Source organism: Vidua macroura, chromosome 18 (assembly GCF_024509145.1).
Source record: "Vidua macroura isolate BioBank_ID:100142 chromosome 18, ASM2450914v1, whole genome shotgun sequence".
Lineage (NCBI taxonomy): Eukaryota > Metazoa > Chordata > Aves > Passeriformes > Viduidae > Vidua > Vidua macroura.
Window position 1 is genome coordinate 2,397,787 of NC_071588.1, and position 13,632 is coordinate 2,411,418.

At 46.8% G+C, this 13,632-nt stretch overlaps 1 protein-coding gene across 4 annotated transcripts; it reads left to right on the forward strand.

The window, feature by feature from the left end:
- The first annotated feature begins 523 nt into the window (after positions 1-523).
- CCDC92 (coiled-coil domain containing 92) lies at positions 524-13,512 on the forward strand. 4 transcript variants are annotated; one of them, XM_053993758.1, is made up of 4 exons: positions 524-631; positions 11,480-11,616; positions 11,947-11,988; positions 12,589-13,512. In XM_053993758.1, the coding sequence occupies exons 2-4, from the start codon at positions 11,487-11,489 to the stop codon at positions 13,359-13,361; spliced, it is 945 nt and encodes a 314-aa protein (XP_053849733.1). In that variant the 5' UTR covers positions 524-631; positions 11,480-11,486; the 3' UTR covers positions 13,362-13,512. The 4 variants fall into 4 exon arrangements, with proteins under 4 accessions (XP_053849733.1, XP_053849731.1, XP_053849732.1 ...); XM_053993756.1 differs by lacking the exon at positions 524-631 and adding an exon at positions 3,284-3,367; XM_053993757.1 differs by lacking the exon at positions 524-631 and adding an exon at positions 3,422-3,712.
- Positions 13,513-13,632: the final 120 nt, after the last annotated feature.

The following is a 13,632-nucleotide window of genomic DNA, read 5'->3' on the forward strand; positions in this document are numbered from 1 at the left end:
GGGGGAGTCACACCGGGGCTGATGTGGGACTGGGGAGGGGCAGTCTGACATCAATCAGCTGGAGAGAGCAATTGCATTGTGCAACGTTTGTTTTGGGTGTTTTCCCTTTCCCTTTTTATTATCACTATTATTCTACTTCACTTTATTTTCAATTACTGTACTGTTCTTAACGTACAAGTTTTACTTTTGATTCTCCTCCCCATTCCACCGCGGGGGGAGAGGGGGGGAGTTGCGTGGGGCTTCATTTCCAGCTGGGCTTAAACCAGGACGGCCTCTCCCGGGGATGCACATCCCGTCCTTTCCCCACATTCCCACACACCCGGTGTGCCCTTCTCATTCTCCTTCTCCTTCTCCTCCTCCTCCTCCTCCTCCCTCTCCTCCCTCTCCCAGGTGCGCGCTCCCGTGCGCGCGCACGCCCCGCCCCGCCCCGCGCGCGCGGGCGGGGCCGCGCTGTTCCCCCGTTCCCCCCCCCGTTGCCACAGCGACGGGCCCGGTGCCGCAGCCGCACCTGCGCCTGCGCCGCCGCCCCCGGTGCCGGTGCCGGTGCCGCCGCCGGTCAGTGCCGGCCCCGCGGGGCACCCGCGGTGCTTCGGGCGGGGGCGAGCGGCGGGACCCGGCCGGGGCCGAGCAGGTGAGGGGCCGGGCGGGGCGGCGGCTGAGGCGCGGGGGCTGCGGCGCGCCGCGCCCTCCGCCCCGGCTGAGGGGGCGTCGGCGGCATCGCGACCCCCGCGGCCGGGTGGGGAACGGGGTGGCGGCGCCGCTGCTGGGGCCTTTTCCCGCCTCACACGAATCCACCGCCCGCCCAGGGACCCTCCCGTGCGGGCGAGCGGGGCTGTGAGGGCGCCCCGCGGCCCCGGACCTGCGGCGGGTGGAGGAGCCGCGCCTGGGCTGGGCGGCGATGCCCTGGCGGGGGGCCCGATCAGCCCCCCGAGGGCCGGCCACAGCCCCCCGAGGGCCGGCCAGAGCCCCCCGAGGGCCGGCCACAGCCCCCCGAGGGCCGGCCAGAACCCCCCGAGGGCCGGCCACAGCCCCCCGAGGGCCGGCCACAGCCCCCCGAGGGCCGGCCACAGCCCCCCGGGCCGGGGCGGCCGTTGCGGGGCAGCGAGCAGCGCGGCGGGTGCGCGCAGGGCGGCTCCGGGCGCTGGCGCTGGACCAAAGCGCTTCCTGCGCGCTCCTGAGAGCATCCAGCGCCCGGTTCTGGCCACTGGAGCACTGGGGGTGAAGGGACCGCCCTACATCTCGCTGCACGCCCCTTGTCTTTCCGTCCGTGCCGGTTCGGGCGAAAGGACGTGTCGGTATTTCTGTTCGGGATGTGCCCCCGAGCAGGAGAGCGCCCGCACCCGCCGGGGCAGGTTTCGCCCCGCATCCTTCGCAGGCGCCTTTTGCATCGCGCCTTTTCACTTTGCAAAGTGACAGCAGCGTCGTTTTCACGAGCAGCACGGGGCCTGCAAAGGGCTGGACGGGTGGATTGTGTTATTTTGGAGTGGGTAGGGAATAATCTTCGTTTGAGAGGAGGAGGGTTTTCCTTTGGAGGAGAACGCCTGTCGTCTGTGGATCTGGCAGCAGAGAGGTGCAGGGCGTCTTCAGACATGGAGATGCTTCCAGATGCAGCTTCCCTACGCAGGACATGGGGTGGGACAGCAGGGAGGAAGGAGGGGCCCTTCCCACCTTGGACAGCAGCAGAATTCACCTGAGCCCACCTTATTAAATTGAGTAAAGCTGAGACACTGAAGGTAAAATGTGAACACAGAAGCTGAGGCAGCCCTGGGGATGGGATTCTCTATTTTGATCTGCATTGCAGGTGCATAGGAAGCATCCAGGGTACTTGTTGGCTTTACTTAGATGGTAAGATGCTTACACTTAAAAAGCTGTGTTGAGCTTTTGCAATATCAATTATACTCCTTAATTAAAAAATAAAATACAAATGGATGTGACTGTAAATACAGTGCCTTTTCCCATATAATTTGCTCATTAGTGAATGCAATTCTGTAGTGCATTATTATGACTGAGCCTCTGGGAGACTGAAATTTATGCTTTTAAACTGCACATTGCTTTTTGGTTTGACAATTTAAAGCAAGTGCTTTATACACAGATAATGGCTGACTTGTAATATTGTTGATTTTTCAAGCTCTTGGTTGTACTGAGGCTCCAGCAGTCATTTTTAGTAAAACAACAAAGATAGGAAGGTCATAATAGAGGAAAGTATCAGCTGCTTAAGTGGAAAGAAAGAATATTGGCTAAACTGATGCTAAGCACTTGTTTTCATCCTCTTGTACTTCTGTTTAATATATCTGTAAAGTTTCCTTCCTCATCCTCTTAGAAAAGACAAAAGTCTCATGACCAGTCCAGATACTCTTAAGTAGTTTCCAGTCCAGTAGTTCTTGCAAACTGTAGAGCAGCAATAATTTCATTTCTTACCGTTGTTTCCTTTACATCAGATTTCAGATACAGCTGCATACTTTCAGGGCTTTAAAATTTTTTTTTTAAATGTGTTTTGTTACAAAAATCCCACTGTTCCTTAGCGTGCCCTACTTCAAGAGGATGTAGGTGTTAAGGGCAATATATTTATTCATCCAGATCTACCACATTAGTCAGTCCTTTTACTGCAGGAGGCAGAACACAAACTCCCCAGTGCTGTTACAGCAGAATGTGGATCATAATGTGAAGTAAAATAAAATATTTATTCAGCATTGCAAACAGCATAATAGAGGGAGGACAGTTGTATTTTTTAGGCATCTCATTTCAGTTCTGTAGCTTAAAAAATAGGGGTTTAAAGTACCAAAACTATGAAGGATTGTTTTTGTATTGGGTAAAAAGATTACTGTTAATCATTTTACTCAAGTTCATGTTTAACTACATTTTGCATAGTAAAGTTTAAAAAAGGTAGCAAGTTGTAGTTTATTTTATAGAGAGAACAGACATCTTCATCTTTCTGAAGATTTATAATGCTGAAGATTTTTTTTGCTGACAAGTGATACTTTCTATGCATATTTTTGTATGTGTGTCTGTTAGTAATTAAAAGTGATGGGTTTCGTTGAGTAGCACTTTACAGAAAATCCAGCAGTCCAATAAGTTCAGGAGGGGCAAAGTTGAGTGTGTGAAACTGCTTTTTCTTATTGCTGGCTTGGACAGCACAGCCAGCAAAAGGAACATTTACGGATGTTGGTGTTGAAGGAGGACAGGCGCCCGGCACACGGGGACACCAGTGGCTGTGACATCACAGACACAGCTCTGCTGCTCTGACAGACTCTGCTGCAATGAGCCAATTGTGGGGCCAGGGCCAGCACCCCCAGAAGGCTCCAGCAGAGCCCGAGCTCCCCGGGAGCAGCGCTCCAGGGCCCGCTGCCCACGCCTGGCTGGGGCTGAGGTGGGAGGGTGCCCTTTGTTCAGGCACAGCCCTTATCAGCAGGGCTCTGCTGAGACAAACCCTCGGCTCCCTTGTTGTGCACGAATGCAATATTCATCTGAACAGCACATGAGGATGGCAAATAGTTCATTGAGTGGAGCTGAGTGGGAATGTTGACCCCCTGGTTAGCACCTGCTGTCCCTCACCTCTGTTCCATCACCTTCACCTGTCTGGCTGTAGTATCATCAATGAATGTGGGCCTGATTTGTCTCTGTGCTCATTTTTAAGTGATGTAAAAAATATCTTCCTCTAAACCAGGATGTCCAGCAGTGTGATAATGAGTGTTAGTCTATCTCCATGTGAGCAGTGAGTAATTTTGTTTAATAATGTTTTGCCATTATCTAACAGCTCATTTCTCCTGGTGATGTTAAAGACTATGGTACTATAAATAGGAACAATAAATTTATTTACTACTAGACATTAGAGGCATGACAAAATGTTGCTGAAACTGATGTTTTCAGAGTGTATTGGAAGTTCTGCAAGCTGTTTGTTTGATTGGTTTTAAATAATCATTGAAAAAAGGCTTTTCTTTGGATTGTGATTTCGTTCCTGCTATTGGGGAGCATGTTTGTTCTCATTTTACTCCAAGGAAACCTTTGGTTTGTATTTAAAATATTAAAATACATACACTGTTGTTTTTAATTATTTGATTGAGAGAGATAGGATTTTAAATCAGTGTTATTTAAAAACAGTGCTGGACTGACTGAAGACTGTTAAATGTCATGGCTTCTCTGTGAACAGAATGGTAGCTGTCTCCAGAAAGGCTGAAATATGCCAGGGAACAGAGCTCCCTGTAATCCGAGCCCGAGCCCGGAGGGAGGGCACAAAAGGCACGGCAGATCGCCTTTCTGTGGAGCAGAGGTGTCGAGCTCGGGACGAGTCCATCTGTGAGGAAAAGCCGTGGGAATGATGTCAGAACCAGCAGGTTCCCTTTTTAATAGAAATGTGTCTGCTTGTTTCCTTTCCAGCCTCAGGAGAGCTTGGTTTAAGCTGTGTAGCTTTATTGTCTCAGTTTGAGATACCTGTGTTATGTAAGGGAGGGTATAAAGCACCTCTGTTTGGGATCCTTTGTCTTGGCATCCTATTTAACACCAAAAAAATCTTGCTTAAGAAAGGACTTGGACATAGGTCATCACCACTACCAGATTTCCTTCATCAGCAGCTCTCAAAGCCTTTAGCAAAGTGGGGACTAATTTTTGTGTGTTTGATCGTAGTTGCTGTTCTAAAATAATAAAAATCAATGCCTTATGAAACAGCATCACAGAATGCATTAGAGAGGAGCAGCTCCTCAGCCTGTTACACTTGCCTGGAAATAGTTGTGCAGTTCAGTATAGTTGCTTTAGAATAGCTGCTCTCTGTAAATGGTCTCTCAGGACAGATTTAGCTTGCTGTAAGGCTTCAGTGCCTTCTGCCATGTTTCAGAAATATTCCTGGTAACCTCTGAAAATTGTGATTTCTGCAGTTCATGCAGTAGGAGCTCAAGCTGCTGCAGGAAGCAGTTCTGCCTGTACCACCCCCCTGACCTGCTTACAGATTCTATTTTTTAGTTTTATCTTTTTCACCTTCCCCAGGCATCTACAGTGCTGCACAGTGAACAGCCAGTGGGAAAATGGGTTTGTTTTCAGCTGCACCAGTTCCCTGAGCTGGTTCACTGAATGACCAGGAAGGTGATTCTGGGGCATTTCAGGAATGCAGCACTAAATTCTTGCTCAGTCTTTGTGAGTGGGATGGGTGAGACAAAGTCATGGCTGAGCTGGGTGGTGAAATGGTCGCATGTCTGTGTGGTGATGGGTTTTTGTTGAGTTTGGGAGCAGGAAAAGGCCCAGCCAAGTTGGTTATGTGACCAGCATAGTAATTCTTTTGGTTTGTGTTTCAGCAGGCTGCAGAAAGGGCAATTTTTTATATTGCACAAATACATTTTCTTCAATTTCTGGTGCAATTCACACATTCTTGATCATAGAGGGCAATAAATTAAGAGAGGGCATGCAGTGTTCATAAGAGAGTATGTGATCTGTGGAAAAAGCCCATGACTGTTCCATAGTATAGTGTTATTTCTAAGCATGAATTTGGAGTTATACTTAACAGATCCTTGTACCAAAACCACCCACAGCTTACCTTACTAACTTAAGTCCTGATTCAGCTTTAACTGAAGCTGGAGAACTTTCTTAATGACTTTGGGAAAAAATAGAATGCGTCTCAGGTTTATGTGTAACATTAATATTGTGTTAGTCTGGGAGAATTGAATATTAATTTCCTTGTCATTCTTCAGACAAAAGAAATTGGTTTACTAGAAAGACTAACGTGTCTTTGCAATATTGTGACTGCCTGGTTGTGATTGGGGTGCAGTTTGCATTCTGTGGCTTTGCTGGAGGTTATATTAAAATAAAAAAATTGTTTTATCCTCAGAATGAAAGGCTGAATAAAATAGAAGAGCCATTCTTTAGGAGTGTGTGCTAGAGAGCCTGTTCCTCTCCATGAGACATAATCTTGCTTGTGAGGGCTTTTGTTGTCACTTCATCATTGTTAGTTAGAGGGGTTCTTTTGAAGTAGTCAGTGTCATTTAGGTAATGCTTTCTTTGTCTCCCTAAAGTGAATTAGGCTCAAATTAGGTAATTTCCCAAGCTTCCTGCCAGAGTAAGCTATTTGTTGCTGACAGCTGGTCAGCCATAGCTTTGCACACCCTGGTATTGGTCATAATAACTGTGTCTGTATGAAAAGCCACTGCAGGACCATTTGGTTTGGTTCTCTAATAGTCTCTGTCACAGTAGTGACTTTAACATCTGATTCCTTTTAGTCTCTTCCCTTGTGACAGCTCTGGGGTTGGGTGGTCTCAAGGACAGAGAAAACACCATGTGAACTATTCCTGTCAGTGCTCCTGATTCCAGGTAGACAGTCAGGCACTAGGCAGTCAGTGAGTTCTGTGTAAAAGTACCAGCTGGTTCCTTTGGAGCATCCAGAATTAAATCACTGCTGACAGGGTGGTGTCCACTCAATTATTCTACCAGCTGCTGTAGGAGTAACAAAAAAGCATCTTGTTACTAAAATGCTGAAATGTGTGCTTGCAGAACATTCAGAGGTTAACTGTAAAGAGTTTACACAGCCTCTGATCAGAAAATTATGGGAAAGTCAGCAGAGAAACCACTGAGTAAAACAGCATCAAAAGCAGTAGAAATTGAAAAGGAGCTGAGAAAGCAAAATCATGTCCTTCCTCTGGGAGGACAGTGACACGATTCCTTCTTCCCCTCCATTGTCTCCGGGAAAGAACTACTAATTTTGCTTGGTTCAAAACACACGAAAAGAAGATGAGAGCAAGTTAGTGCGTCACTAATGATGTGTAAGCATTGTTATATTGTAATGCAGAAGGCTGAGGATAGAGGTGTTGCTGCAAGAGGTACTCCTTACTGATAAGGGAGCACTGGAGAAGGGGAGGGATGGCCCGAGGTGGAGGTGTAGGCTGAGTGTATTGTCTGAAAAGCTTGACTTCAGCAGCACTGGACTAGTTGAACTGGCTTAGTCTGATGCACGGATGAATGAGGGGTGAGCAGAAACTTGGAATTGGAACAGTTTATCACTGTTACTGAGCTGTGTTACTGCTGGATCTGCTTCAGGAGAGGTGTAGTGGTGTGATAGAATCAGTTTGGGGAGACTTAAAACAAATGTCCAAGCAGAAGGAGAGCAAAGCCCTTGAGCTGGCTGTGGAGGCTGCAGGCTCTCCTTTGATATGTCCTTTGAAAGGAGCTGAGCAAGCACTTTGGAGATGGCATTATGTCTCAGAGATGGAGAGCTGATCTAAGCAAAGAACAACAAAGTGGCTGTCGGTAATTTCAGCATTAGAGCTGCGTTTAGATAAGTTTGGTCAGTTCAGTGACAATCTTTAAAATGGGGTCTGGCTAAAACTTTGGAGGTTCTTATAAGAGGTATCCACTGTCCTTATTTAGTTATTGTATTTTGTATAGCAAACAAATGACATTTTGGCAGCTTTTGTTACATTTTGATGGAGCACTGGCCAGTGAGCAGTCAAGAGGAAAATGTCTGCCCATATATATTTCAAGGCTGTGAGTTGGCAGGGAGCTAAAGCAGCTTCTCAGGTGATGGTCACCCCATCCACATAAAAGGAGGTTATTGTGTTCTGTTGAGTGGGTACCAAACAAGAATGAAAATGTTAAATCACTGTTGTTTGGGCTTTGTTCCATCCTTTGGACTTGTGTCTAAGGTCAGAGATTAGCATCTCCCTCCTCCTATCTTGCAGCAGGGCGTAGAGATGCTCTGATTTTGTGCAAAGGCTTCTGATACACAGCCAGATGCTCATTGCCTTGAAACATTTTGAACTCTCACCAAATGCTTAAGATCCAAAAAGGCCTGGAGCCTGCACATCCTCTGCAAGGCAAGATGTGGCTGTTAAAATGTTAGTGACTGTTTATGGTGAGTAGGTGATTAAGTTGCATTTTAAAAGCTCCTTTTTAATATTTTTTCATATAAGATTTTGTGTGTGTATTCCCTTTTGAAGAGAACATGCACTTGTAAGGAGACAGAACAGTTCCTTTTTAAGGTGAGCTTACAGGAACGGTAATTGAAGTTACCTTCTCTGCTTTACTGGAAGATGATGGCTTAGGTAGATGCAGTCATGATTAAAGTGTTGTACTTAACATTCCCAAGGGAATTCTGTTTGACTCATTCCTTTTGTTCCTCCTTGGCTATATTCAAGAGAAATTGTGAATCCATCATTTGGAGGAGTTGAGGCTCAATATCTGAACTCTATATAGAAACATTTGGTGTTGTGGTGGTCCTGAGAAATGAGAAATTGTGGATGTTTGAAGGGTGGAATGCATTGCACAATCCACACAACGCCTCTGTGGCTGAGGGTGGGACACTTGGTGTTCAGGGCCAGTCCTGCTGCCAAAGAGGAGGTGTGTCACCCTCACCATCACCCCTGCACACTGCAGTGTCCCTTCAGCGTTCTGTCATCCTTCCCAAATGCTGTGCACGTTCCCAGGGGACTTTGCCAAGCTCTGCATTGCACAGTTCTGTCTGTGTAAGAACATAGCAAATTTTTTGTTGTTGTTTGGAGGCAAAGGGGAAGGGGGAGAAACCATAGTGACATAACTTTGTGCTGTGTATGCAGTCACAGCGTTCTTCCCAGCACTGGTGTCATTTATCTGCCAGCATTCAGCCAGAGCCTGGTAGATTTGGGAGTTTGTCCCACCAATTTCCATGGTGGGAGGTGAAGATTGTTCTGGGCTGTAAAGGGCACCATTGACTTCTGCATTTGCTGTTTCTCTTGTGGTTTTTGACCTTCTTGTTTCAGAGAGCCTGAGATGAAATCAGCTTAGTGCAATCCCAGGACTATGGGACATAGCAAATCTATGTCTCTGTATAGTGACTGTCTGTGCAAGACACTTTCCCTTTCCCTGGTTTGACAGTAGATGGTTTTGGCTGTTTCCCAGAGCACAGGGGGCAGACCTCACAGCGCTGGCTGTGCTGTGTAAAACAGCTCGAGTGGGTGGGTGAGTGGGTTTGGAACTGCATCTGCTGCCCACACATCCATGGAGGCTGTGGCTTCACCTCGCTGGCCTTCGCTTTCCCTTGAAGGGAAGGAGAGGGGACAGCAGATCCAGGCTGCTGTGAGGGGGAGAAGCACAGAAAGGCTGCAGAGGGTTGTGGGAAACTCCTTAGTGCAGAGGGGCTGCAGCTAAAACTCACTGTGGGTTGACTTGATTGATCTCACTGATTAACTCACTGCTGCTGCAGGGGAGATGATGCTCTGGTGCTTGTAGTTCTTATTTTCTTCCTTAGCCTATAACCCTGGCTTGCCTCTGATTATATTTGTTTTCTTCAGAGCAGGTAATCCTGGTGTGATCTTTCAGATGCAGAAGATCAAAGTGAAAAAGCAATTGAGGAGATTAATAGCAAGAGCCTTGTTCTGTTTTTGTTTTTTTTTTTTTGAACATTTAGGAAACTAATTTTTAATTAACATGTTTATTTGCAAGGACTGAGCTATGAACAGTCACTGTCTGTTGCTGGTGATGAAATATTTTCCTATTCAGGCAAGTATTTTCCTGCTCAGGTTATGGTTACAGATGTAAAGCCACCATTAATACCCATTGTAAGAACAGAAGCTCTGGGCTATTGTGTGGAGGCTTTTCTTTCACCTACTTCTATGACAGCTTAGGGTTTCTTTTGGAAAATGCATTCCTCGATTAAGAATCCCTTCTGAGCCTCAGTGTCCTGCACAGTCAGAGCTCCAGCTGTGGCTTTATCCTGCTGTCATGCTCGGTCGATCAGAGCAGGATGAACACTGAAGGAATGGGATGATTCAGTAAAGCTCCTGTCTGTCTGATGTCAGCTTTGCAAGCCAGAGGATGTCACTTTGAAAATGTATCACAGCTTAAATATCCTCACTCCTCAGAATTAATGGTGCTCCACAGTAATTGCTGTGATTGTGTAGTGCCCCTTCCAACAGGCCTCCAGCTCTGTGACTGTGAGGGACGGGACCACTAGTGTGGCAATGATGGGGTGTTACAAAATTTGTTTAACCACCCTAGAAATCTCTTTTTAGAAGATGTTTGGTCCATAATTTTTGCTTGTTTGCTAACGATGGTAATTGTAAAATGACCCATTTACTCAACTAAGCACAGTTGGCACCACTACCCACATTCCTGGGCACTGAACTTAATCCTTGATCTCTGTTACAAGGTAACCAGGCTGTTTGGCTCCTGCACAGAAGTGGATTTCTTAACATCTTTCACACCTTCATTTTTTTTTTTTTTTTTAACAATCAAATACTTGTTTCTGTAGGGATAAGTCAATAGGAGACGAAGTCAGTTCAGGTCACTGATGAAATCAGGAGGGCTCTGTGTGTGTGATTTTACACCACATCCCCAGGTGCTTTAGTGTGTCACCAAGATGCAGGAGTTCCAAGTCTGGTGTTCTTTTGGGGAATAAAAGTCTAAAATTAAACGCAGGCTGTGATATGTTTAGGAATAACCAAAGTGTGTCACTTGCTCTGAGCTTATGCTCTACCAATTTTTAACTGGTAGAAAAAAAATCTTGCCATAAGACTCCATACCAAAGATCCCAATGGAAAGTTCTTGCCATGGCAAGGCAAACCCATTAGGGTCCTCCTTGGACACCATGTGTGGTCCCATAATTCCAGGCATGGTTGCGGTGCCCCTGCAGGTGGTTGTCCAGGCAACAGGAGTTCTGACTCGTCACTTACCCTTGTAACCTAATTACTGTAATGGTTTCTACACATACAACAGAATTTTCCCACTGGCAGCACAGGGGTCTTCAAGGATGTCTGTCAGCATCATTCTGTTAACTGTGCCTATCTTTGGGTGTGAGCACTGCCATAGCCAAGGCTTACTTTTATAAGGCTGTGCTGTAAGGGAAACCCAGTGGGGCAACAGGTTGCCATGTACTCGTAACCTGAGCAAGAAAAATCTGTTTGTTTTCTCTTTGAGTGAAGCATTATCCTTGTCTTGCTCTGTGTCATTGGGCCTGGTGTTGAGGAAACCCAAGAGCAGCCAGAGCTTCCCTTGTGCTGGTGCCAGTGCCCACATCTCAGTTTGGACACCCATGGCAGCCACATCCACGGCAGTGCCACCAGCCTGGCTTTGCTCAGACCTCTGCTTTGTCTTTTTCCTTAGAGCTGCTGCATTTTAGTGCTTTCTTCCTTGTTCTTGCCAAGGATTTTACCAATCCCTCTGTCCCTGGGGGTAAATGGAAACCCTCAGCAAGACGGGCACAGGAGCCCATTCCTCAGAACTCTGCTTTTAACTTGTAACAGAATTAATGACTTAGACTGTCTGAAGTTAATCCTTTAAATGTGTTAACTCCAAACAAATGAGTTCCCTGCTCCAGCCTACAGTATAATTAGGTTTTTGATGAACTTGGAGCACTGGTAATCAAAATAGTCCTAAAGCAGAAAAACCTTTTGTGGCATTTGTTGATCACACATCAATCAATGCATTAACAGTAGAATTCAGCCATTCCTGCCGATCCTGGCTGCAGAGGGAGGATCCCCATATGTGCAAGGTAACTCACCGTGACAATTCCATGTCTGTTCCCTGGCAGGGTCAGGATGGCCACCTCAACCCTGGAGAACCAGCTGCAGAGTGCCCAGAAGAACCTGCTGTTCCTGCAGCGGGAGCACGCCAACACCCTGAAGGGGCTGCACGCGGAGCTGCGCCGCCTGCAGCAGCACTGCACAGGTACCCATTCCTTGAGGGACTGCTTCCCACTGCAGCTCTGAGACTCAGCAGCAAAGCCCACCAGCAGGGTGCATTTAGGGTCTGCAGTTTGTATCTCGTGGCAAACTGGCTGATCAAAGCCAAGTTTTTTTCATTTGTTCTTTAAAAAAGCTGATAGTTCAATTGTTTTATCTATTTGCTAATTTGCAGTGAATCTCCTGTTCTTGCTTTGGGTAGTGGAAAGAGGTAATTCTGTATTTTTTGAAAGCTGTCATTGTAAGTCTGCTCACCAGGTGATGTATGAGTTCCATGATGATGTTCTAACAAAAATAAAAACTTTTTTTTTCTCAGATTTGACCTATGAGCTGACTGTAAAGTGTTCAGACTTGTCAGGTAAGGAATACATGGTTGTTTTTTTTTTTTTTTTTAATGTTCATGTTCAATTTACTAATTTTTTTTTCAATGTTTGTATTTTGTTTTCTACTCTCCAGACTTATTTATTTATGAAGTAAATGCCAAAAGTTCTTTCCCAAGGTCACACAGGAAATTTGTGAAAGAGCCAGGAATAGCACCTGGAACTGCTGACTCCACTAGACAGTCAGTTCCCTGCTTGCTATATGGGAACACAGGACACAAATTTTAGGGGCAGAAGAGTGAGACTATTTTTATAACTTAGCTGAGCTGGTGTTGTAATTAACCACAAAGCTTTTATTTTTATATATATATATACATATATACATATATATATGTGTGTGTGTGTGTGTGTGTGTGTGTGTGTGTGTGTTTGTGCACACTAATCCTAGTTATTTTATATGTATTATGTTAACAGGTAAAGAGCAGGAATAAGATAATTCCCTGAGGTTAATCCCCTGGATCAGGGATGAAGTTAGCCTTTTGGATTCCTCTCAGGGAGAGCAAGAGGAACCCTAGTGTACTGTTTTACATAATGGCTGTTGTTTATTTAAAACACTTCTGCTTCCCCTGTTCTTCTAGAAAGTGGTGGTTCAAGAAGTGATGAACTCAAAAGTAAGTGCAAAGATCTTGAAGCTCAGCTGAAAATCAAAGAAGCTGAAAACAGTGAATTGTTGAAAGAACTTGAACAAAAGAACGCGATGATAATGGTGCTGGAAAACACTATTAAAGAAAGAGAAAAGAAGTATTTGGAAGAGTTAAAAATGAAAAGCCATAAGCTCAATATGTTGTCCAGTGAACTGGAGCAGAGAGCGAGCACGATTGCGTATCTGACCTCTCAGCTGCATGCGGCCAAGAAGAAGCTGATGAATGCCAGCGGGACTTCGGAGGGGACCCCCTCTGGCAGCCCCGTGCTGTCCAGCTACAAACCGTCCCCTCCCAAGGACAAACTGCCGGAGACGCCGCAGCGCAGGATGAAGAAGAGTCTGTCCACGCCGCTGAACCCCGAGTTCGAAGAGGCCTACAGAATAGGGTCGGAGAGCCGGAAGCTGGTGCTGCGAGAGCCCGTGGATGCCATGCCCGATCCCACGCCCTTTCTGCTGGCCAGGGAGACGGCAGAGGTGCATCTGATCAAGGAGAGGCCGCTGGTCATTCCACCGATCCCTTCGGATCGCGCGCCCGGCGAATCGCACAGCCCCGCCCGCGAGAAGCCGCACAAGGCGCACATCGGGGTGGCTCATCGCATCCACCACGCCGCGCCCGCCCAGCCGCAGGAGGTGGAGACCCTGGCAGTGGATCAGGTCCATGGGAACAAAGTGGTCAGAAAGCACTCGGGGACAGACAGAACTGTCTGAGAACACCACGGAAGCGCTGTTCTGTGCTGGTTATGCACTGTGAGCCTGTAGGGTAAATAGCACCTGCGGTGAAGTTTCTTTTGATGCCCCATGCATGCCAAACTCCTCCCGGGTACATCATTAATACATTTTGCTCTAAGGAAACCTCCTACGACTGTGTTCATATGGCAAGGTATATAACCCCTCCATGCTGTGGCCAAATCAGGGGGACCTGACCGCTTGCTTCCCAGTGCTGCTCCATTTAGTGTAACTGCACGTGTGGACAAAGGCA

Bases quoted from the DNA above. Each gene is read 5' to 3' on its own strand.
- CCDC92 (XM_053993757.1), top strand. From the start codon at position 3,666: ATGTCCAGCAGTGTGATAATGAGTGTTAGTCTATCTCCATGTGAGCA. The intron at 3,713-11,479 runs GTGAGTAATTTT...GTTCCCTGGCAG, and splicing joins AGTCTATCTCCATGTGAGCA to GGTCAGGATGGCCACCTCAA. The intron at 11,617-11,946 runs GTACCCATTCCT...TTTTTTTCTCAG, and splicing joins CCTGCAGCAGCACTGCACAG to ATTTGACCTATGAGCTGACT.